Below are 24,244 nucleotides of genomic sequence, written 5' to 3'. Positions count from 1 at the left end.
TCTGTACAATGTATAGAACATGCTAGGGTTGTCCCGATACCACTTTTTTAGGACTGAGTACGAGTACCGATACTTTTTTTCAAGTACTCGACGATACCGAATACTGATACTTTTTTTTAAATGTGTCCCCAAATGCAGCCATGTCCCCCCACAAATGCAGCCATGTCCCCCCCATATATGCAGCCATGTCCCCCCCATATATGCAGCCATGTCCCCCCCATATCCAGCCATGTCCCCCCCATATGCAGCCATGTCTCCCCCATATCCAGCCATGTCCCCCCATATGCAGCCATGTCCCCCCATATGCAGCCATGTCCTCCCCATATGCAGCCATGTCCCCCCCCCATATGCAGCCATGTCCTCCCCATATCCAGCCATGTCCCCCAATATGCAGCCATGTCCCCCCATATCCAGCCATGTCCCCCCATATCCAGCCATGTCCCCCCATATGCAGCCATGCCCCCCCATATCCAGCCATGTCCCCCCATATGCAGCCATGTCCCCCCCATATGCAGCCATGTCCCCCCCCATATCCAGCCATGTCCCCCCATATGCAGCCATGTCTCTCCCCATATCCAGCCATGTCCCCCCCCATATATGCAGCCATGTCCTTCCTATATCCAGCCATGTCCCCCCATATGCAGCCATGTCCCCCCATATCCAGCCATGACCCCCCCATATCCAGCCATGACCCCCCCCCATATCCAGCCATGTCCCCCCCCATATGCAGCCATGTCCTCCCCATATCCAGCCATGCCCCCCCCCCCAAAAAAGCAGCCATGTCCCCCTTACCGTACATGCTGCCGCATCCCCGCTGCCGCGCCGCATCCCCGCTTGGTTAATACGCGCGGGGAACATTACAGCTTTGAATAGCTGTAGTCTTTCGCGCCGCACTGCGTATAGACACTCCCCCTTGCTCGGGATTGGACAGTTCACCCGAGCAAGGGGGAGTGTCTATACGCGGCGGGAAAGACTACAGCTATTCAAATGAATGCTGTAATGTTCCCCGCCCGTATTAACCAAGCGGGGATGCGGCGGGATGCGGCGTAGCGGCGGGATGCGTCGGCGGGGGGGGGGGGGGAGTATTCTATTTTGGTATCGGGGGTATTTGCGGGAGTACGAGTACTCCCGCAAATACTCGGAATCGGTCCCGATACCGATACTAGTATCGGTATCGGGACAACCCTAGAACATGCCACAGCAATAATGAGATTTCGAAAGGAAAAAATGTAATTTAAGATTGCTCCCGGCAATACAGATTAAAAGAAATGAAAAAAAAAATGGTCTGTCCCCCCCTGTCCATACCCCCCCCCCCCTGTCCATACCAGTATGGATTTTATGGACTGATCAACTTGGGTACAATCAGCTGCTGTTATAGTGTGTTCTGTCAGCAGGGATGGCTTCCCCTGCCCCCTGCCAGGAGAACACAATGGGTTAACTTACTAAAGGAAAATAGACTGTGCACTTTGCAAAGTACAATTAAATTGCAAGTGCAATTGCTCCAAAGCTTAGTAAATGAGGTAAGGATTACATTTGCAAAGAATACCCAATCACGTGCAAGGACATTTTTTAAAACTGTATTTTTGCTTGCAAATGATTGGATGATGGAAGTCAGCAGAGTTGCTGCTCATTTACTAAGTGCAGGAACACGCAGTTTAGAATACTGTGTGCTGCCTAAAGGTTTAGTGCAGTCAGCTTGGTGCTGTCACTATTCGCAGCTTGTTCTCCTAGCCCGGCTCCCTTTTCAACCTGATACACACATCCCCCTCCACACTCAGCCCATACCAGGACTGTAATGCATTGCATTATTGAATGACACTGAAGGCCACCCATAGGATACATCATTTAGGTGGAATTAGGGAGAGAGAGTTCCGCTTCCTAAATACAGCAGCAAGCAGTTGGACTGGCTTTTACAGGCACGGGATGCTGGAATAGGTATTCCAGCACCTGGTACTGAGACTTGGGATGGGTCCAAGGGACACAGAGATTTATTTGAAGTTCTGGAACAGTCCCTTGGAAACCGAGATGGTTGGCATAGTAAAATAAATTGAGAACTGGGTGTACAATCCACCCCCATGAAACTGAAAGGAAAAATATGGCTTTAGTTCTGCATAAGAGATTTATCTATCTATCTATCTATCTATCTATCTATCTATCTATCTATCTATCTATCTATCTATCTATCTTTGTTATAATACTTGTAATATTTTTAATAAATATAAAATACTGGGTGAACCAATGACCTTTCAGACATTCCCCCTCTGACCTTAGATGGAGCTCTATGAAGAAAGGAGAGAGTCATATCAGTCACCGCCTTGGCTTTTTCCTATGCTTAATTTAAGCTATTGACCTCTGTAAATTAATAGCTTTTTTTCAACAGATCAAAGAAATGAATCCTAGAAAACATAAAAAAAAGTGCCTTATTCTATTCTCCACCTGATGGCTGCATATGAAAACACAAAATATTAAATTGCCCCTAAAGGTAGCATGTGTCTATTTAGATATCTATTTAGATATCTACTGGGAAACCCCCAAAAAATCTTGAATCTAACCCAATTTTGGCAATAAAAACTGATCTGGTGCTATTAAACCCATCAGTGCAACATAATTATTTTGTATCAAACACATCTCTTGTGGTTTCATCGCGCTAAATGGAAAAACTGTTTAGGTGAGAAGACACCTTGCTATCTATTCTGACTCCGATTGTTGTGATAGCGATATATCCCTTGCTGAGACCTCTATGCCTGGCCTGTATAAGCAGATATACTCACTGTGGACAATCCTTGTCAGACAGCTGAACTCGTCAATACCGATTCATTCAAAAGAGGTGTTTATTCTTTAACTTCAGGGGTTACAGCAGATAACAGGAACAGCAGATGAATGGTGATAGTATTGTACGGTCAAAAGATGATGCCTTTCCTACCCTGGGCAGAGTACATGAGTGTCCTTCTACATGTGGCTTGCTGGCTGGAGAGATGACACAGGAAGTACTCCACACAGGAAGCAGGGAGGGGCATACATACAGTGAAAATATGTGGTAACTCAAAGAATCACATAAAAACATGTGCATTGCAACAAAGGCCACTAGATGGCAGCATAGGATAACACATAGATTTAGCTATGAGAAAATAGTAGGCAAACCACACTATATAGACTCCAATCTATATAACAATGCTAATATTAACTGAGGCTATGCATCTCATATTCTATGCCCCTATTGGGGCAGCACACTCCCCGTCTGGCATGATAATGCCACTATTTACATAATACAATGGTAGTTATGCAAATAAACAACAGCGCAATTTGCTTGATGTCTTGAAAACCTGAAAGACATAATGGAGAACATGCATATAATACAACAACTATAATATAAGGCTTCAAGTTGTGACAACTAAAGTTCCAGATACTTCCTTCTCGAAGTCGCAGGTAGGATCCAACAGCATACCCAAGTAAGTTCAGTCTCCAAACGGCAAGAGCAAAATGAGTTCCGTGATAGGTCTGATGAAAGTCTTTACAGTCCCGTGTCTTGAAACTTTCACCTCCACCTTACGTACCTTACCGTCATCACTAGGAACGCTCTTTACAATGAGACCCATAGGCCACTCGACTCTTTCAGCTTGCTGATCCTTAAGCAGAACGAGATCTCCAACTTGGATGTTAAGGTTCGGGCGCTGCCATTTCCTGCGTCCTTGCAGAGTAGAAAGATACTCCATCTTCCAACGATTCCAGAAGCAGTTGGCAAGGTGTTGTACTCGCTTCCACTGATCGTAGCACAGATTTCCTGATTTAAAGTCTCCAGGTGGCACGGGAACAGTCCCAAGCTTTTGGGTAAGAAGAGTGGCTGGAGTAAGGATAGTTGGGGTCTCTGGATCTGTAGACACTGGAACAAGTGGTCTTGAATTGATTATGGCAGATGCTTCTGCCAGGAAGGTGGTTAGAATCTCGTGGGTAAGTCTTGTGGAATTCAAGTCCATGAGCATAGAGTCCAGTATTTTTCGCGTGATTCCTATCATTCTCTCCCATGAACCACCCATGTGGGAAGAATGAGGAGGATTGAAAATCCATGTGCAGCCTCTTTCAGCTAAAAGGTCTTGTATTGGCCTAGAGTTGAGCTGTAACTCTCGACAAGCTCCAACGAAATTAGTTCCACAGTCGGATCTTAGTGTCTTGACTGGTCCTCTGATGGCAAGGAACCGTCTTAGAGCATTGATGAAACTTGAGGCATCCATAGATTCTATTACTTCAATGTGTACTGCACGTACACTCATGCAGGTGAACAGCACTGCCCATCGCTTACTATTGGCTTGGCCACCTCGTGTTCTGCGGGCTGTTACCATCCATGGTCCGAAGACATCCAGACCAACGTGAGTAAAGGGTGGGTCAGTACTTAACCTGTCAGCTGGCAAATCTGACATTTGCTGTTGCTGATGTTTCCCTCTTAGTTTGCGGCACTGAACACAGCTGTGCAGTGTAGCTGTAATCTGTCTTTTTGCTCCTATAATCCAAAGGCCTGCAACTCTTATGGCTCCCTCTGTGAAGTGTCTACCTTGGTGTTTCACCCTTTCATGGTAGTGCCGTATGAGCAAAGTGGTGATGTGATGGCGAGCAGGTATAATGAGAGGATTCTGTTCTTGCTCACTGAACTTAGCCTTGTTTAGGCGTCCACCAACCCTTAACGTGCCATCATTGTCAATGAATGGGTTCAGGTTAGCAATTGGACTGTTTTTTGGAATGTCCCCCTTGTCACGGATACGTCTGATTTCTGAGCCAAAGACATCCTGTTGTACACTGCGTATTACGATCAGTTCAGCTTCAGCAATGTCTTTTGCAGAAAGAAGCTTTTGGCACATGTGCCAACCTTGACAGTGAGCATCTGTGAGCTTTGTGTGAAAGCAGTGTGCAATATGAACTAACCTTGCGGTGGTGCGTACCAGCCTTGTCCACTTGGAGAAACGTTCAAAGCGTTGACAGCCCAAGGCACATCTTTGTTCAGTTCTGGTGACAAGGGTTTTAACTTCAGGACGAACCTCTGGATCTTTGTCGGGTTCTAGAAGACTGAAGACATCAGCCGTGGTTTCTTCTGGATCAGCCAACAAGAATTCAGGACCTGTTAACCAAGAAGAATTTACGAAGGCACTCGCAGACACTGGCCTGGTGCCATGATCTGCAGGATTAATTTCAGATGGAACATAATGCCATTGTTCAGGTTTAGATGATTTTCTTATTCTTTCTACACGGTTGCTGACATAGACATAGAAACGTTTAGTCTGGTTGTATATGTAGCCCAGAACAACCTTGCTGTCTGTGTAGAATTTGATGTCATCTATCTGAATGTCTAGCTCACGCAGTATGAAATCTGCAATCTCTACAGCTAGCACAGTCCCACAAAGTTCAAGCCTAGGAATTGTGTGTTCAGGCTTGGGTGCTAACTTAGCTTTCCCAAACAGAAACCCTACATGGGTTAGATTAGCTGAATCCCTTACCTTGAGGTAGGCAACAGCCGCTATGGCCTCAGTAGATGCATCTGAGAAGATGTGCAGCTCTTTCCTCCGACTGGTAGCAAGGGAAGTCGGAGTGTAGCAGCGTGGTATACGGATTCCATCTAAGGCATGTAACGACTGTTTCCAGGACTCCCACCTTGAAAGTTTGTCTATTGGTAGTGGGGCATCCCAATCTTTGATAGTCTCTGAGAGCTGTCTAAGTATGGATTTACCTTGTATGGTGATGGGAGCCACAAATCCCATTGGATCGTATAGGCTGTTCACCACTGACAGAACTCCACGCCTGGTAAATGGTTTGTCTGCAGAGCTGACTTGAAAGCCGAAGCTGTCCTTTAATAAGTCCCACCGTAGGCCCAGACTTCTCTGCACAGGTGGCATGTCCATCCCCAGATTTAAGTCTTTAAACCCTGTGGCATGATCGCCAGGTTGAAAGGCTTTCATAACAGCAACACTGTTTGAGGCAATCTTGTGTAGTCTGAGGTTAGCCTCAGAAAGCATAACTTGTGTCCTTTGGAGCAGGTCTATGGCTTCTTCCGCTGTAGGTAAAGATTTAAGTCCATCGTCCACATAGAAATCTCTCTCGACGAAATGTCGAGCATCTGCGCCATACTCCTGTTCTCCATCAAGAGCAGTCCTTCGTAAACCGTATGTTGCGACGGCAGGTGAGGGGCTATTTCCGAAAACATGAACCTTCATGCGGTATTCAATCATCTCATTGTTCATGTTGTTGTCACGGTGCCACAGAAACCTTAGGAAGTTCCTATGGTCTTCTCGTACAATAAAGCAATGAAACATTTGTTCAATGTCCGCAGTTATGGCAACTGGCTCTCTTCTGAACCTCATGAGTACACCTACAAGGTTGTTGGTAAGGTTAGGACCAGTGAGAAGAATATCGTTCAGGGATACGCCCTGATGCTTGGCACTGGAGTCGAACACTACCCTAATTTGTTTTGGCTTACGTGGATGGTACACTCCGAAGAAGGGTAGGTACCAGCACTCATCGTGTATTTGAAGAGGTGGAGCTGGCTCAGCATGCTCATTGTCAAAGATCCTCTTCATAAAGGTAATGAAATGGTCCTTCATTTCAGGCCTGTTCTTTAATGTTCGTTGAAGTGAGTTGAATCTGGATAAAGCCTGTTCCCGATTGTTTGGCAGTTTGACCCTTGCAGCACGAAGAGGCAATGGTGCAACCCAGCTGTTAGACTCATCCTTGAAGAATTCTTTGTCCATTATTTTGATGAACTCTCTGTCTTCAACTGACAAGGCTATTTTGTTGTCGTCACTTGTGGTACAAAACACTGTGGTACCTAGGTTGTCATCACACAGGATAGGAGTGGCATCAGGTACTTGGATGATGTCAAGAGGCTTCTCCTTTATTTCATAATGGTGAGGGCACTCTTTGAAGTGGGATGCGCGTCCATTTCCTAACATGTAAGTTTTGAAGGAGTGGATCTCAGATGATGTACACATTCTATCCAAGCATACATCGCCCACTATTACCCAGCCTAGATCAAGTCTTTGTGCATAAGGGGCATCCTCAGGTCCATCACACTGCTCACGTACCTTATGTACTCTAAGAATGTCTCTTCCTAGCAAGACTAAGATTTCAGCATTCATGTCCATTGCGGGAATCTCATCAGCAAGGTGCCTTAAGTGAGGATGGTGATATGCAACCTCTGGAGTAGGAATCTCTTCTCTTTCGTCTGGTATCTGGTCACACTCGACTAATGTTGGTAGGAGTATGCCCTCTTTCCCTTCGATATGAGACACCATGAACCCATCGACCCTTCTGCCGAAAGTCTCTACGCGACCAGAACAGGTTCTGAGAGTATACGGTGTGGCATGACCCTCAATGCCAAAGATCTCAAAGAATTTAGGCTTGACCAGGGATCTGTTGCTCTGTTCATCTATTATGGCATACATCCTGGCAGCTTTTTCAGGTTGACCCTCTGGGTATACCTTAACAAGGCATATCTTGGCACAGCACTTGTGATCTAAACCTTCTCCACAGACTTCTGTGCATGAAGAAGAAACATTCTCCTGGGCTAGAGCGTGGCTTCGTTGCTCCCCGCCATGATTTGAGAGAGGGGTGGAGGTAGGTAGCTGCTGTGGGCTGTCTGTAAGTGGAGTAGGATGCATAGCTGTCACATGTCTTTCGCTGCTGCATTCTGTGCACTTGATGACAACTTTACAGTCCTTGGCAAAATGACTATAAGAAGCACAGCACCTGTAACATACTCCAAGTTTCTGGAGAATCTCCCTGCGCTCTTGTAAAGTCTTTGCTCTCAGCTCTCGGCATTTCTTAAGAGGGTGAGGCTTCTTGTGAATAGGGCACTGACGATTAGGATCTTTGTCACCCGAATTACTCTGGTATGCATGAGAGGATACGGGTGGTGAGATGTCTGTCCTTTTAACAGATATTGCTCTATGAAAGTCTCTGTGTTTAGCTGCTGTGTTGTCATACCTTGGAGATGGTGATGAAGCAGGCAAGTTGGGTTCACTGAAGCTGAAGCTGGGATCATTTCTCATCCAGGCTTGTTCACTGATGAACCTGCAAAAATATGAGAATGGAGGAAAGGATACGTTATAGTCTCTTTTGTACCTTGAGCCCTGCTGCGCCCATCTCTCCTGCAGGCCATATGGCAGTTTAGACACCACTGGATTGACACCATGAGCAGTGTCCAGGAAGCTTAGACCAGGTAGACGTGGGTCTGTCTTTGCCAACTCTAACTCCATGAGGAGGTCACTTAGATCTTGGAGCTTGCGATAGTCTTTGTTCCCTATTTTTGGGAAGTTTTGCAGTCTCTTGAATAGAGCGCTTTCTATGGCTTCTGAGCTACCATAGGCTTGCTCAAGTCTTGCCCATGTGGCAACAAGACCTGCATCTGGGTGGTCAACATGTACTGTCCTCAGTCTTTTAACACGATTTGCAGATTCTGGCCCCAGCCACCTTATGAGCAAATCAAGTTCGTCCTTGCTATTAAGGTTGAAATTAGCAATAGCAGCCTTGAAGGTTGATCTCCAGGCCCTGTAGCTCTCTGGACAGTCATCAAACCTTGAGAGGCTGGTGATAATGAGCTCACGGCGTGCCATATAGCTGGCTAAGTCATTCAAGTCTGATCTCTCACTCTTTGGTGCCAAAGTAATCTGTGGAACCCCTTGGGTGTGAAAGTTCTCTGGTGAAGAAAGGTGAGGTTTACCAGGATGAAATGATGTTGCATGAGCGCTTAACTTTGGTGTAGTCTTTAAGGCTTCTGCTGGCTGTGGCTGGAGCTGCGGCTTGTCGCTGGAAGTCACCTTGTTGATGGCAGGAGTTGATGTGGTTTGCTGCGTAGATGCTCTGGCGTTGTGGACTTGAGGAGACTCAGGCATTTTGAGCTGGGAGGTCCCTGAGTTGAGAGTCAGAACAGTGTTGTTAGTAGGAGGTACAGGAGATGACTCTGTATCTTTGTAAACATTATGCTTTAGCACATAATCACTGGTGCGATCAATTGGATCTTCCAGTTCTGCTGGGATAAGACAGTCTGAATTAGTACTTTGACCCATTGCTTGTTCAAGGACTTTCAGCCTTGCTAGCGCACCTGCTTCCTCTTTCTCTATTTGCAGAATCTTTATTTGGGCTTCCATCTCTGCTTGGCGAGTTTTGCTCTGGGCTTCAAGAGCTTTGCTTTGGGCCTTCATCTCTGCTTCTTTCTTAGCAAGGGAGCTTTGCGCTTTTTTGGATTCAGCATCAGCGCGGGCCTCTATTAGCTTGTCGCTTAATGTTGAACTTCTGGAGCGAGAGGATCTAGAAGAACGTGCAGTGTGCTTGGTTGATGTTGATCTGTGAGATCTGGTCTCTTGCAGTTGAGCAATGCGGAGTTCTGCCTTACACTGAGCATTTTTCACTAAGAGATCCCTTTGTTGGTTCAATGCATCAGTCTTGGTCAGTTCTGCTGAAGAGTCCTCTATATTACAGTCTTGCAAGAAAGCAGTGTATTTTGCAGACAGCCGTTGGTAGTGTTCATACGCAGCAGATAGGCGAACTATAGAATCTCCTAGTTCAGCCGGTTGATCATTAAAGTGTGGCAAAACTGACATGCAGTGTGAAGTTCTGTCCCAGAAGTCTGATAGCTTGCTGGAGAACTTATCTCTAGTGTATTCGTAGTTTTCTCTGAGTTTCTGTATTGGTTTTATTGTACGCTTGGGTCTTACACTCTGTTCAGCAATATCTGCAGAGTCTGCTCCCTGTACGTCTGCGGGTTCAGAGGCATGATGAATCTGCGTTGGTTCAGCCGTAAAAGAGTGTTCAGAGCCTTGTCTAGACATTTCTCACGGTTTTGTAAAAAATGGTACTGTCTCTTTAAGAAGACGAACAGCAGCTTAGACAGGTGGGGTAACACAGTTCAATTAGAGAAACAGCTTTCAACATTCACATGAAGCGCAGTAAGCTTGTGCGACCATGTGCTTACACAAGATGGCGGCTGGCACTGAGCTTGATTGCAGATTAGGCACACACATATACCCAGCAGGCTGTAAGAATTCTATGCATCTTTTGACTATTCTGACTCCGATTGTTGTGATAGCGATATATCCCTTGCTGAGACCTCTATGCCTGGCCTGTATAAGCAGATATACTCACTGTGGACAATCCTTGTCAGACAGCTGAACTCGTCAATACCGATTCATTCAAAAGAGGTGTTTATTCTTTAACTTCAGGGGTTACAGCAGATAACAGGAACAGCAGATGAATGGTGATAGTATTGTACGGTCAAAAGATGATGCCTTTCCTACCCTGGGCAGAGTACATGAGTGTCCTTCTACATGTGGCTTGCTGGCTGGAGAGATGACACAGGAAGTACTCCACACAGGAAGCAGGGAGGGGCATACATACAGTGAAAATATGTGGTAACTCAAAGAATCACATAAAAACATGTGCATTGCAACAAAGGCCACTAGATGGCAGCATAGGATAACACATAGATTTAGCTATGAGAAAATAGTAGGCAAACCACACTATATAGACTCCAATCTATATAACAATGCTAATATTAACTGAGGCTATGCATCTCATATTCTATGCCCCTATTGGGGCAGCACACTATCTCACACCATTCGTTTCATTCTTCTCGAAGTCCAGGTTGACATTGTCTTGTAAATTTAATCTAAATGTAGGTCAGACCACAAGCACGTCTGACATCCTGCTAGATATACAGTAAGCCCATCCTTTGAGGTTTTGTGGTTGAAAGAGATGCATGCTAAAAATAATTCAGTCAAAATTTTGAAGAAATAATGTAAATAAAAAGGCAAAGCTGCCATAAAAAAATGTCTGTAAGGCTCAGTTCACCCAAAAGCATTAGTTACCAGTCCCCAGTCACTTGCTGCACCAACGCTGACTGATCATTTGACCATTTACATCTGCTTCTCCATAGAGAATGGATGGTCCAATCAGGTCCGCCTGAAAAACAGACATGCATGCTCAATCGGAAAGCGGTAGTAAACTGCAGCAGTTTACAAAAAATACATGCAAGACAAGGGCATAATGTGCTAGGATGCATTGCATCCTAGAATGTCATGAAATTCTTTAGAACAAAGCCCTCCACTTCACCCAGTCTTCCTTCAGGGTTCGCATGCTCCGGCTGTATGAGCGACCAAGCTGCGATGACATCACTCATGCTCCCTCAGTTTCGTCACAAAGCTCTGAAGGTTCGGAACAGTATTCCAGACCTTCAGAGCGCATGTGCCACTTCAACGGCTGCATGCAGGGTGAATATCTCCTAAAACGTGCAGGTTTGGGGAATATTCATTTTACCTTCAGGTAAGCCTTATTATAGGCTTACACGTAGGTAAAAATCACAAAGCAGGCTTTACTACCTCATTAAAATTAAACCTTGTACATTGCCATGTGTACAACACAGTGTCATATTACACATTAATCAGAACACTTTTGGGGCTTTAAAGTAGAACTAATAGCAAAAAAAAAAGGTTTTACAACCCCTGTCGTATTTTTTTTTTTTTTACTTTCTGTTGGGGAAGAGGAAGATTTGGTATGATCAGGGAGCAGGTTAACCACTTACCCCCCGGACCATATTGCTGCCCAAAGACCAGAGTACTTTTTGCGATTCGGGACTGCGTCGCTTTAACAGACAATTGCGCGGTCGTGCGACGTGGCTCCCAAACAAAATTGGCGTCCTTTTTTTCCCACAAATAGAGCTTTCTTTTGGTGGTATTTGATCACCTCTGCGGTTTTTAGTTTTTGCGCTATAAACAAAAATAGAGCGACAATTTTGAAAAAAATGAATATTTTTAAAATTTTGCTATAATAAATATCCCCCAAAAATATATAAAAAAACATTTTTTTTCCTCAATTTAGGCCGATACGTTTTCTTCTACATATTTTTCGTAAAAAGAAATCGCAATAAGCGTTTATTGATTGGTTTGCGCAAAAGTTATAGCGTTTACAAAATAGGGGGTATTTTTATGTCATTTTTATTATATTTTTTTTACTAGTAATGGCGGCAATCAGCGATTTTTTTTCGGTATTGCGACATTATGGCGGACACTTCGGACACTTTTGACACATTTTTGGGACCATTGGCATTTTTATAGCGATCAGTGCTATAAAAATGCATTGGATTACTATAAAAATGCCACTGGCAGTGAAGGGGTTAACACTAGGGGGCGGGGAAGGGGTTAAGTATGCCTGGGTGTGTTCTTACTGTGGGGGGGGGTGGCCTCACTAGGGGAAACACTGATCCTCGGTTCATACATTGTATGAACCGAAGATCAGCATTTCCCCTGCTGACAGGACCGGGAGCTGTGTGTTTACACACACAGCTCCCGGTCCCCGCTCTGTACCGAGCGATCGCCCCTAGTGGCGGCTGGGAGAGAGGACGTCATACTACGTGCTCTCGCCCAGCCGAGCCAACTTGTGGATGTATAATGGCGGTGGGCGGTCGGCAAGTGGTTAAGATGCACCTTCGCCTGCTTAGCCAAAAATCCTTGCACCAGCCCTAATTGTAAATGTAATCTAAATGTAGGTCAGACCACAAGCACGTCTGACATCATGCTAGATATACATCCCTTGAGGTTTTGTGGTTGTAATAGATTGAATGCTAAAAAGAATTCAGTCAACATTTTAATGTAAATAAAAATGCAAAACTGCCATAAAAAAGGAGCTCTAAGGCTTAGTTCACCCAAAAGCATTAATATACACTGAGCAAAATTATAAACGTAACACTTTTGTATTTGCCCCTATTTATCATGAGCTGCACACAAAGATCTACGACTTTTCTATGTACACAAAAGGCATATTTCTCTCAAATATTGTTCACAAATCTGTTGAAATCTGTGTTAGTGAGTACTTCTCATTTGCCGAGATAACACATCCACCTCACAGTTGTGGCATATCAAGATGCTGATTAGACAGCATGATCATTGCACAGGTTTGCCTTAGGCTGGCCACAATAAAAGGCCACTCTAAAAAGTGCAGTTTTACTATATTGGGGGGTCGGGGAGGGGGGTGAAACCAGCCAGTATCTGGTGTGACCACCATTTGCCTCATGCAGAGCAGCACATCTCCTTTGCATACAGTTGATCAAGTTGTTGATTGTGGCCTGTGAAATGTTGGTCCATTCCTCTTCAATGGCTGTGCGAAGTTGCTGGATATTGGCAGGAACTGGAACACACTGTAGTATATGCCGATCCAGAGCATCCCAAACATGCTGAATGGGTGACATGTCTGGGGATAATGCAGGCCATACAAGAACTGAGATGTTTTCAGCTTCCAGAAATTGTGTACAGATCCTTGCAACATGGGGCCGTGCATTATCATTCTGCAATATGAGGTGATGGTCGTGGATGAATGGCACAACAATGAGCCTCAGAATCTCGTCACGGTATCTCTGTGCATTCAAAATTCCATCAATAACAGCTGTCCATAGCATACACCTGCCAATACCATAACCCCACCACCACCATGGGCCACTCGATCCACAATGTTGACATCAGCAAATCACTTACCAACACAACACCATACATGCTGTCTGCCATCTGCCCTGTACAGTGAAATCTGGGATTCATCCGTGAAGAGAAAACCTCTCCAAAGTGCCATCCAATGTGAGCATTTGCCCACTCAAATCAGTTGCGACAATGAACTGATTGAGACCCCGACGAGGAAAATGCAGATGAGCCTCCCTTAGATGGTTTCTGACAGTTTGCGCAGAAATTCTTTGGTTATGCAAACCAATTGTTACAGCAGCTTTCCGGGTGGCTGGTCTCAGACGATCTGGGAGGTGAAAATGCTGGATGTAGATGTCCTGGGCCGGGGTGTTTACACATGGTCTGCCGTTGTGAGGCCAGTTAGATGTACTGCTAATTTCTCTGAAACACCTTTGGAGACGGCTTTTGTTAGAGAAATGAACATTAAATTCAAGGGAAACAGCTCTGGTGGACATTCCAATTGCATGCTACCTCAAAACTTGCGACATCTGTGACATTGTGCTGTGTGATAAAATTGCACATTTAGAGTGGCCGTTTATTGTGGCCAGACTAAGGCACACCTGTGCAATAACCATACTGTCTAACCTTGATATGCCACACCTGTGAGGTGGATGTGTTATCTCGGCAAAGGAGAAGAGTTCACCAACACAGATTTCAACAGATTTGTGAACAATATTTGAGAGAAATAGGCCTTTGGTGTACGCAGAAAAAGTCGTAGATCTTTGAGTTCAGCTTATGATAAATAGGGGCAAACACAAAAGTGTTGCAATTATAAATTTGCTTAGAATAGTTTTGGTTAACCTCCTTAGCGGTATGATTATTTCAGATTTTAGGTTCTGAAAGCGGTACCATTATTTGCAAGGAAATTTGGCGTTTTATACTGTAGGCCTGTAATTCTTAGGAATAACTCACTTAAATCTGACCAAACAAGAGTCTAGTAGGCATCCCGGGAATTATTATTTTTTAAAAACAAAATTATAAATTATAATATAATAAATAATTATAAATAATTATAACAAATAATAATATAATTATAATAAAAATTATTCACCACCAAAGCGCCACCTAGTGACAGAAGAAAGAAGGTGCAGCAACTCCAGAACTAGAGAGGAATCAGTGGATCTACTAACAATTAACCAGGGCCTGGAAAACTCAAATTTACACCAGGGTGCTATATTAACAAGAACTAACATGTCAGTGATTTTTAGAGGAAAAATACAACATTGTTCTTTTAATATTAACTGGGGAATGGGCAAACATGTTTTTTTTTAAGTTCCTGGGGAAAACCTAAAATAAATTATATCTTTGCCCATCCCCAGATTATTGTTAAAATGAGGGTATGACTTGAGGCTATTATGATGCTATTGGCCTAATAAGGATGTGCTATGCTTCCTTATTTAATGTTAGCCAACTGCCACTCTGCCTTGCCAGAAGTTACCAGGTAAGTTAGTCCTTCTCAGCAACTGCTTGTTAGAGCAAGCTCATTGGATGCAAACTGATTTGTTTATCCCTATTAGTGAATGCACAAATATCTTGTACAACTCACAATGTTCTCTTGTATAGGTCGCAAATGTCAAACAAGGTAACTGTTTCTGATCTAGTCCACTAACAGCTAATGCCTCCTATTCTATTTATAAGTTCCCCAACAATAGATATTACTCCCATGGATTACACTAAGCAGCCGCTGAACTATGTTAGCAGGGGATGAATATTTGGCAAAAGCTAGCTAAAAGCCTACACTCCACTGTGTAATGCTGCAGCAATTAACACAGATCTATAATGAATCACACATTGGTTGGTTCTGGGAATCTGAAGCTCTTAACATTTTCTTATTTCAAATAAATAAATTGCTTTATAATTTCTGGTATTACAGTATAATTTCAAGAATGCGCCTCATGCTACAGTATTGAGAATGCAAAGGTATGTTATAAAGGAACATGTCACTACATAAAAAAAAAAATAATAGAAGAAATACTGGTGTCATCTATGCAGGATGATGAAGTGAGTAAATTACAAGACTGCCTGAACAGAATTACAACTTCTTTGGCACATAATGGGCCAGATCCACAAAGAAATTACCCGGCGTATCTATTGATACGCCGCGTAATTTCAAAGTTCCTGCGTCGTATCTTTGTTTGGTATCCACAAAACAAGATACGACGGAATGAGGGATCGATCCGACAGGCGTACGTCTTAGTACGCTGTCGGATCGTAGGTGTATATTTATGCTGGCCGCTAGGTGGCGTTTCCGTCGTTTGCGTTCGTTTTTTTCCGGCGTATAGTTACCCCTACTATTTGGTGGCGTACTCAATGTTAAGTATGGCCGTCGTTCCCACGTCGAAATTTGAATTGTTTACGTTGTTTGCGTAAGTCGTTCGCAAATAGGGATTTGCGTAGAATGACGTCACCGTCGTAATCATTGGCTTGTTCTGGTTTAATTTTGAGCATGCGCACTGGGATACCCCCACGGACGGCGCATGCGCCGTAAAAAAAAAACGTTGTTTACGTCGGGTCACAACGTATTTACATAAAACACACCCCCATCACATCGATTTGATGCGACCAAAGATACACTACGCCGCCGTAACTTACGGCGCGCATTCTTTGAGAATTTTAAAAAAAGTAAGTTACGGCGGCGTAGTGTATCTTAGATACACTACGCCCGACGGAAATATGCGCCGATGTACGTGGATCTGCCCCTATGTGTTTATCTGTTAGTCTGGAACTCTAATGAAGCTGAGATTCTTACAGCCAATGCTGATCTCCTTAGGGTTATGCTAGTTGCCTGGCTGTCATGCTAATTTAACAGTTTCAGTGCTGACTGCAAAACACTGCAAGTGAAGACAGAGTTCCTGATCTACATGCTTGTTCCCAGTTTAGTAACTTATTGCGTTAACATGACAGCTAGACAACGAGTATTATCAGAAACTGAGGTCAGAAATGGCAGCTTCCATATTTCTCACAGCCCGGTATCAGATACAACTTCACAGGGCTTTTCCATGTGTACAAGTTAATGTAGAATAACTTTCTGCCTGAAGCTTTTCATCATATTAATATTTCATGGAGTCCACTTTGAAATCCTTGAGTAGTAGTATTCATTAGGGGGACTTAGATAAAAGTGTAATAACAGAGTGCATTGCACTCCACCACTATGGTGCATTTCACAGGCTTTTCCTAGAATGGAAAAAAAGAAATAAAATAAGGTCATCAAACACATTTTTGGCAGTTGTCAGCACGTAGATGTGTTTCCAATGAGTTTATCTAAATTGTGCTTGCACAGAACAGCTGAGCATAACATTTTCCGTTTGCTCACCTTCTACTTGTCTAAACAGTTGAGTAGAAGTGTTCATATCACCAGGAGCTGAGGGATGTGTGTAAATGTAAAGATGTCCCCTCATATTGTACTGTTTCCAATCATGATATATGCTCAGATCAAGCATATGTGTGTCAGTGAAACTTCCGATAACGCAGCTAACCAAACAGATGAAATAAGTGCTCAGTCTACTGGAGCCTTAGTATGCTTACAAAATATAGCTGAAGAGAACACTTAAATTCTCATTCTTACGTCAGCTCCAGTGAGTTCTTAGTTCTTCTAAAATTATAGTTATGTTTTTCATGGTGAAAATGCCTATAATTACCCTCACCCAAACACACATACGCACTCACACATACAATATTTTGTCTATATACCAACATATATAGTTCCCTATGTGCTGTTTTCACTGTTAGATTGCCACTGCATAGATGCATAAATCCCCCAACAACTAAAATTAATATTGATTTGAACTGAAGGTTAACATTTTTTTCTAAAGAAAACACAAAACTAGATTGTAAGCACCTGGGAGTAGATCTTCTATCACACAAGATGACCATACAAAACCTTGTACATCAATATGTTAAACACAGCTGCAGCGCTTACATCAAAACAAATGAACATATGTGACAAGAAAATAAAAATAAAAAAGTCCAAATAATAATGTAATAGTAGAAAACATTGTATAACGACGTGTGCTTGAACTCAATATTAGACATGTGCACACTGAAATATTTTATTTCGGATTTTCATTTTCGTCCGAAAAACAAATGTATTTAGCTACTTCAGAAATTTGTTTTTATTTATTTTGTTTTTCGTTTGAAATTGCATTTGTCCGAAAATCCGAACGGATTAAGGTTGAATCTGTCATTGAAGGCTCATGGTGTCTGACTGTCTGTTGAATGTTCAAAGAAGATTTGACGGAGCAGCGAAACTGTACGACGCTTCAATCATACTTTTCGGGTCGATTGTTCCGCCTACAAGCTATAGTAGAATGCTAATGTTGTATGACTAGTAATAATTATATTTATTAATTATTATTACTAGTCAACCAACAATAGAATTTTTCTATAGCCTATGGGCCAAGCAATTGACCGGAAATATATGATTGCGGCGTCGTACAGTTTAGCTGCTCCGTCGAATCTTCTTAGAACTATCAACAGACACCATAAGCCTTCAATGACAGATTCAACGTTTTTTGATGCTTTGTCGAATCTTCGTCGTTCATGTTGAATTGTCAAGTTAGTTCTAGCTATTTTACTGCTCCTCTTCTTTGGTTACAATCAGCCAATAACATTCATCATCATCATTATTTTTATTTTACTTCCCCCACCCAATTTCAGCAGCGATCTTTCCTCTCTATAATGTCGAATCTTTTCTCTCTATAATGTCAAATCTTTTCTCTCTATAATGTCAAATCTTTCCTCTCTATGTACAATAATCTTGGACTAATAGAGTTAAGGTTAGGCACATTCGACCAACGAAAACGAAAATAAAGCATTTATTTATGTCGTATCTTTCAGTTTTCGTATTGTTTTGTGTTTATTTTCGTTTGTTAAAAATACCTGAAATTCAGACGAAAATGCATTCGGATGAAAACGAATGCACATGTCTACTCAATATTGCAAACACAAATAAAGTATGATATTCTTGGGAAAATTATATGGTCCACCATGTTAAATGACCCACAAGAGTGTTAGCTCCGTGTGTGTAAACAGCACTTGAAAATGCAAATCAATTAAATTAAATAGCAAAATCATATATCTCTTATATCTCATATATAATATATATATATATATATCTTATATCATATAGTGAACTATAGTGCCAATATGCAATTCTCTAAGAAAACTGGGGTAGTTCCACGCAAGTGGCTGTTGTTAATTTCTATGGGAGCTGCTGCCTCCACTAAGACAACTACCAAGGTAGCGTCTGAGATTGAGAATTAGGGAGTATTGGGTGTGGCACTGCTCTGCTAATTATATATATATATCTACAGGCATACCCCACTTTTAAGTACACAATGAGGTTTATTTACTAAAGCTGGAAAGCGCAAAATCAGGCTCATGTCTGCATAGAAACCAATGAGCTTCCAGGTTTTATTACCAAAGCTTAATTGAACAAGCTGGGGTTAGAAGCTCATTGGTTTCTATGCAGAATTGAGCCTGATTTTTGCGCTTTCCAGCTTTATATATATAAATATGTGTGTGTGTGTGTGTGTGGTTCCCCTTAAATAATATGTGTGAAAACAAATCCCTTAAAAAAAGTGCCTAGAGCTCTGTGATTATAAATTGCAATGAAATATCTACACATTCCAATTAAATTAAATTATGAAACTACACAATACACATTAGTTTTTTCAAACAATTATCAGTGGAAAAAATAATATATAACTTTTACACATTCAAATGGTTATATGTTAAGTGACAGGTTGTCTTTAAAAACCCAAAATTCTAAGAAAATAAAAATGACAATTTAAATGACCAGTTTGGGATATGTGCAAAAAGTTCTTAAATTAATAATCAGTCAATATACGGTTAAGAAATAAGGTGACGGGCACTCTTTAATCGTGCGTGTACTGGTGCTTCACTTCGTATTCCCCTTATGTTAATGCATTTACCAGAGAGCTTTCCCCTCAAGGGGGTACTGTATCTCGTATTCACAGCTTAAACTGCCCTACAGCAGGACCCAAATCCAAATTTATATATGTCTTTTCCTCTCGTTCTGTCTTTAAAATGTCATCCCCTTTGTCTCATTCACCAGCTCTTTCAGCTCCTCCTTGGACAGGCTGGCGTTTCAGTACCGCTCTGGTCGATGCGTTTTGTCACAATGTAACATCTTCAGAAGTCGAACTTCTGAAGACGTTATGTAGTGACAAAACATGTCAATTTGGAATGCACGGTGTACAGGTTTCCTGGCAGGTAGGATGCACTCTGGAGTCCAGCGGCTCACAGCTTAATTTTTTGCACTAATGGGATGCCTATGTTTTTAAACTTCATGTATGCTACCAGCAACAGATATATTTTTAAATAAACCTGAAGCTTTATTACTATGAGAAGCCCATCCTTCTCTTTCTTTCTCATCCACAAATAATTTTGCAATTGGAGCCATTGGTGATGCTGCCACAAGGAGAGAACACTGGGGAGTGGTTTGGAGGATACCCCTGGTCTTTGAATGATCACTAATTATTTTTGACTCCATTTGTTAAACAACAAGAGGGTCAACTCCATTTGGTGAGTGGGGATCTATATCTCACACATGGTTAAGTGGTGACATTAAAGTGGATGTTGAAGCTGAAATTAGCACAAGGCACTTTAACTCAGCCGGAACAATTTGGTATATTGATTATCACCAATATTTGGGACATGCACTTTCATTATTTTTCACTATTTCTTTTTATTGCACAATTGTTTTATAATATCATCATTTATTATCAATTACAATAATGTTTTTAATTTGAGAATTGCATTTTGGCACTATAGTGTACTATATAATTTTACTATTTTATTTAATTGATTTGCATTTGCAAGCACTGTTTACACACACGGAGCTAACACTCCTGTGGGTCATTTGAGCATTACACAACTTAATTAGTTTGGAACAGCAGCTGATTTTTTTTGCACTAGTGGCGCCAGTGTGTTTCATATATCATGTTCCACCATGTGCCACAAAAGTTCCAGTGATGTTAATCCTCCATCAATTATGCACTCACTAGAAATATGTAGTATTAGTATAAGTAGTATAAACCTCTCTATTAGTTCCCTATTGCAAGCAATCTACCAGGCATTATCTTGTTTGTGGCACAAACTTCCTCTTAAAACTCCAAAAGCTCCATAAAAAAGCTCACATTATTGATATTCCTTCACTACTGATAACTCATGTTTTTTTTTTTTTTTTTATCATTTCCCTCATTCTGACGGCCAATTCAGTGGTCTGCAACTGCAATCGTTCACCATTAAGGAGGGTACTGGTGAACGTTTGGAGTTGCAGACCAAACTCTGGTGAGTGCATAGCAAGATGGGGTTAAAGCACACGTCAATATATTTGCACTTGTCAGGTTTAATTTGTTGCCATCTTTGTCCATTGGGGAGATTTCCCTTCACATCTTGTATATTAGGCATAACAGGAATTGACAGGCAAGCCCTACAAACTGAGGGGATTTCTGGTTGTCTCCAGGGTTCCCAGAACTAGTGCTCTACCTTGAAGATTTATCATCTATTACTGTTCTGATGACCACTGAAAATGTGGATTTTTTTTAACTTTCAGTTTAAATTGATAACTACCACCAGGACAGTTATAGACGGCAAATCTCCCTAATAGGGACAAAGACAGCAATAAAAACCTGACAAACCGTCTCTTCCCTATCCAAAATGAAAATAAAAAAATGTGTTGCTGTCAGTTATACTTTAAGCTAAAAAGGAAGTATATTTAACTACTGTAAACTAGGGGGCAGATCCACACCGGCGTACTTTCAAATTTCCTGCGTCGTATCTTTGTTTTGAATCCTCAAAACAAGATACGACGGCATCTAGGTTAGATCCGACAGGCGTACAGTACGTCTTCGTATGCCTTCGGATTTTAGATGCAATACTTCGGCTCCGCTGGGTGGCGTTCCCGTCGTTTTCCGCATCGAGTATGCAAACTAGCTATTTCCGACGATCCACGAACGTACGAGCGGCCGTCGCATTTTTTTACGTCGCTTTTAGTCGGCTTTTTTCGGCGTATAGTTAAAGCTGCTATTTGGTGGCGTACTCAATGTTAAGTATGACAGTCGTTCCCGCGTAGAATAAAAAAAAAAAATTTTGTTTGCGTAAGTCGTCCGTGAATCGGGCTGGACGTAATTTACGTCCACGTAAAAAAAAATGACATCCTTGCGACGTCATTTAGCGCAATGCACGGCGGGAAATTTAGGAACGGAGCATGCGCAGTTCATTTGGCGTGGGGACGCGCTTCATTTAAATGAAACATGCCCCCTGCTCGCCGATTTGAATTATGCGCCGTTACGCCGCGAGAGATACACTACGCCGCCGTAACTTACGGCGCAAATTCTTTCTGGATTCGAAGCAACAAAAAGTAAGTTACAGCGGCGCAGCGTGTCTCACATACGCTGCGCCCATCCAATTCTACGTGAATCTGCCCCTAGCTCTTTATGGAGTTGGTTTACTAATGTTGTAGACAATGTACACTTTGCAAAGTGAATGTTCATGAATAAGATGAAGGTGTATTCACTAAAACTGCCTAACCATGTGCAAGGAAGACACAGTGGCCCAGATTCAAGAAGCACTTGCGCCCGCGCAACCATAGGTTGCGCGGCGCAAGTGCTTACTTGCTCCGGTGTAACGAGTGCTCCTGATTCAGGAGCCTCGTTACACCGAATGCAGCCTAGGATCTGACAGACATAACCCTCCTTATGCCTTCACATCCCAGGCTGCATTCTTGCGTTGGCCGCTAGGGGGCGCGGCCATTGTGATCGGCGTATAGTATGCAAATTGCATACTACCACCGATTCACAAAAGTTGCGCGGGCCCTGCGCACGCAAGGTACGGAGTTTCCGTACGGCGACTTTAGCGCAAGGTTGCTCCTGCTATAGCAGGGGCAACCTATGCTAAAGTATAGCTGCGCTTCCCGCTCGTGAAATTTGAATTTCACGTTGTTTACGTAAGTGATTCGTGAATGGCGCTGGACGCCATTCACGTTCACTTAGAAGCAAATGACGTCCTTGCGACGTCATTTGCCGCAATGCACGTCGGGAAAGTTTCCCGACGGAGCATGCGCTGTTCGCTCGGCGCGGGAGCGCGCCTAATTTAAATGATTCCCGCCCCCGGCGGGATCATTTACATTAGGCAGCCTTACGCCCGGCTGTTTAGCATATCGCCCGCGCAATTTACGGAGCTACTGCTCCGTGAATCGCTGGGCAAATCGAAATATTTGCGTGGGCGCAGAGAAAAATCTTTGCTCTTTGCCCACGCAAATATTGCTCCATTCTACCTGAATCTGGGCCATTGATTGGATGATTGAAGTAAAAATAACTTGACTTTATTCACTTAGCTATGTAACTTTATATGAAAAACAGCTGAGTAACATTTACTTTACAATGGGAAAGCTTTTTGTTCCTTTGGTAAATCACCCTCACTGAGTGCATACAGTAGGTGGTGTTTGTATGTTAGCTAGAAAAATAAATAGTAGTAAATCTAACATTGTGCCCACAGGTTGTTTGACACACGCTACAGCATTCGAGAAAATGGACAACTCCTGACCATTCTCAGTGTGGAGGAAGGAGACGATGGTGTATACTGCTGCGTGGCTAAAAATGGTGTGGGAGACCCCGCCGAAAGCTGTGGGGCTTTACAAGTGAAAATGAGTAAGTGTCAATGATAATAAAAATGAGTTCACTTTGTGCCAACAGTTGTTCTCTCCTTTAAACCCAATTAAGCTAGCCTGTCAAATTTTGTCAGATGCTTTTAAACATCTGATGTAAATCCAACTTTGAGATACGTGTGTTTAAAAATATGGGGTCCTTATATTTACTGTACTGGTAGTTATCAACAGTACCTTTTATGAATCTGTTTACATTTTTATAGTATTATCTTGTCAGCTATATAAAAAAAAGGCTAAGTACATGTTGCCTAAATAATTCCCTCTCCTAGAAGAAAAGCCTACATTTATTAAACTAAATGTAAACTTTAAGGGGTTGTAAAGGTACAATGTGTTTTCTCCTAAATAGCTTCCTTTACCTTAGTGCAGTCCTCCTTCACTTACCTCATCCTTCCATTTTGCTTTTAAATGTCCTTATTTCTTCTGAGAAATCCTCACTTCCTGTTCTTCTGTCTGTAACTCCACACAGTAATGCAAGGCTTTCTCCCTGGTGTGGAGTGTCGTGTTTGCCCCCTCCCTTGGACTACAGGAGAGTCAGGACTCTCTCTACGTTGCAGATAGAGAAAGGAGCTGCGTGTTAGTGGGCGTCCTGACTCTCCTGTAGTCCAAGGGAGGGGGTGAGCGCGACACTCCACACCAGGGAGAAAGCCTTTTAATTACTGTGTAGTTACAGACAGAAGAACAGGAAGTGAGGATTTCTCAGAAGAAATAAGGACATTTAAAAGAAAAATCGAAGGATGAGGTAAGTGATGGAGGACTGCACTAAGGTAAAGGAAGCTATTTAGGAAACAAATGGTAGCTTTACAACCCCTTTAAAATGCATCTACACAAAAGCTCACTTTTAGGATATTTTTATTTTATTTATTTTATTTTATTTTTTGTTTCCCTTTTATTGGTTAAACTAGATGGACTTTTTTTGAACCAGACTAACTATGTAACTTTGTAACTTGAGAACGTTCAGGCTTACTAGATTTTTGGGAGAATCAGCGGGTATGTTTAGTACTTATGGAATAGATATAATAAAAAAAAACTCCAAAAGTATATTTAACCATTCAAAAAGGATCAAATAAGAGAA

General features: G+C 42.5%; 1 protein-coding gene across 2 annotated transcripts in view; it reads left to right on the top strand.

The window, feature by feature from the left end:
• MUSK (muscle associated receptor tyrosine kinase) overlaps nucleotides 1-24,244 on the top strand; it is a 234,558-nt gene that overhangs the window by 83,886 nt on the left and 126,428 nt on the right. For both annotated transcript variants that reach the window (XM_040360661.1, XM_040360671.1), the window contains one exon: nucleotides 23,004-23,155. In XM_040360661.1, the coding sequence (XP_040216595.1) occupies nucleotides 23,004-23,155 (152 nt within the window). The remainder of the gene's footprint in view (nucleotides 1-23,003; nucleotides 23,156-24,244) is intronic.

The sequence above is a fragment of the Rana temporaria genome, chromosome 1, assembly GCF_905171775.1.
Source record: "Rana temporaria chromosome 1, aRanTem1.1, whole genome shotgun sequence".
Classification (NCBI taxonomy): Eukaryota; Metazoa; Chordata; class Amphibia; order Anura; family Ranidae; genus Rana; species Rana temporaria.
Note: the sequence above shows the minus strand (reverse complement) of the source record. Positions and strands in the feature narration are given on the sequence as shown.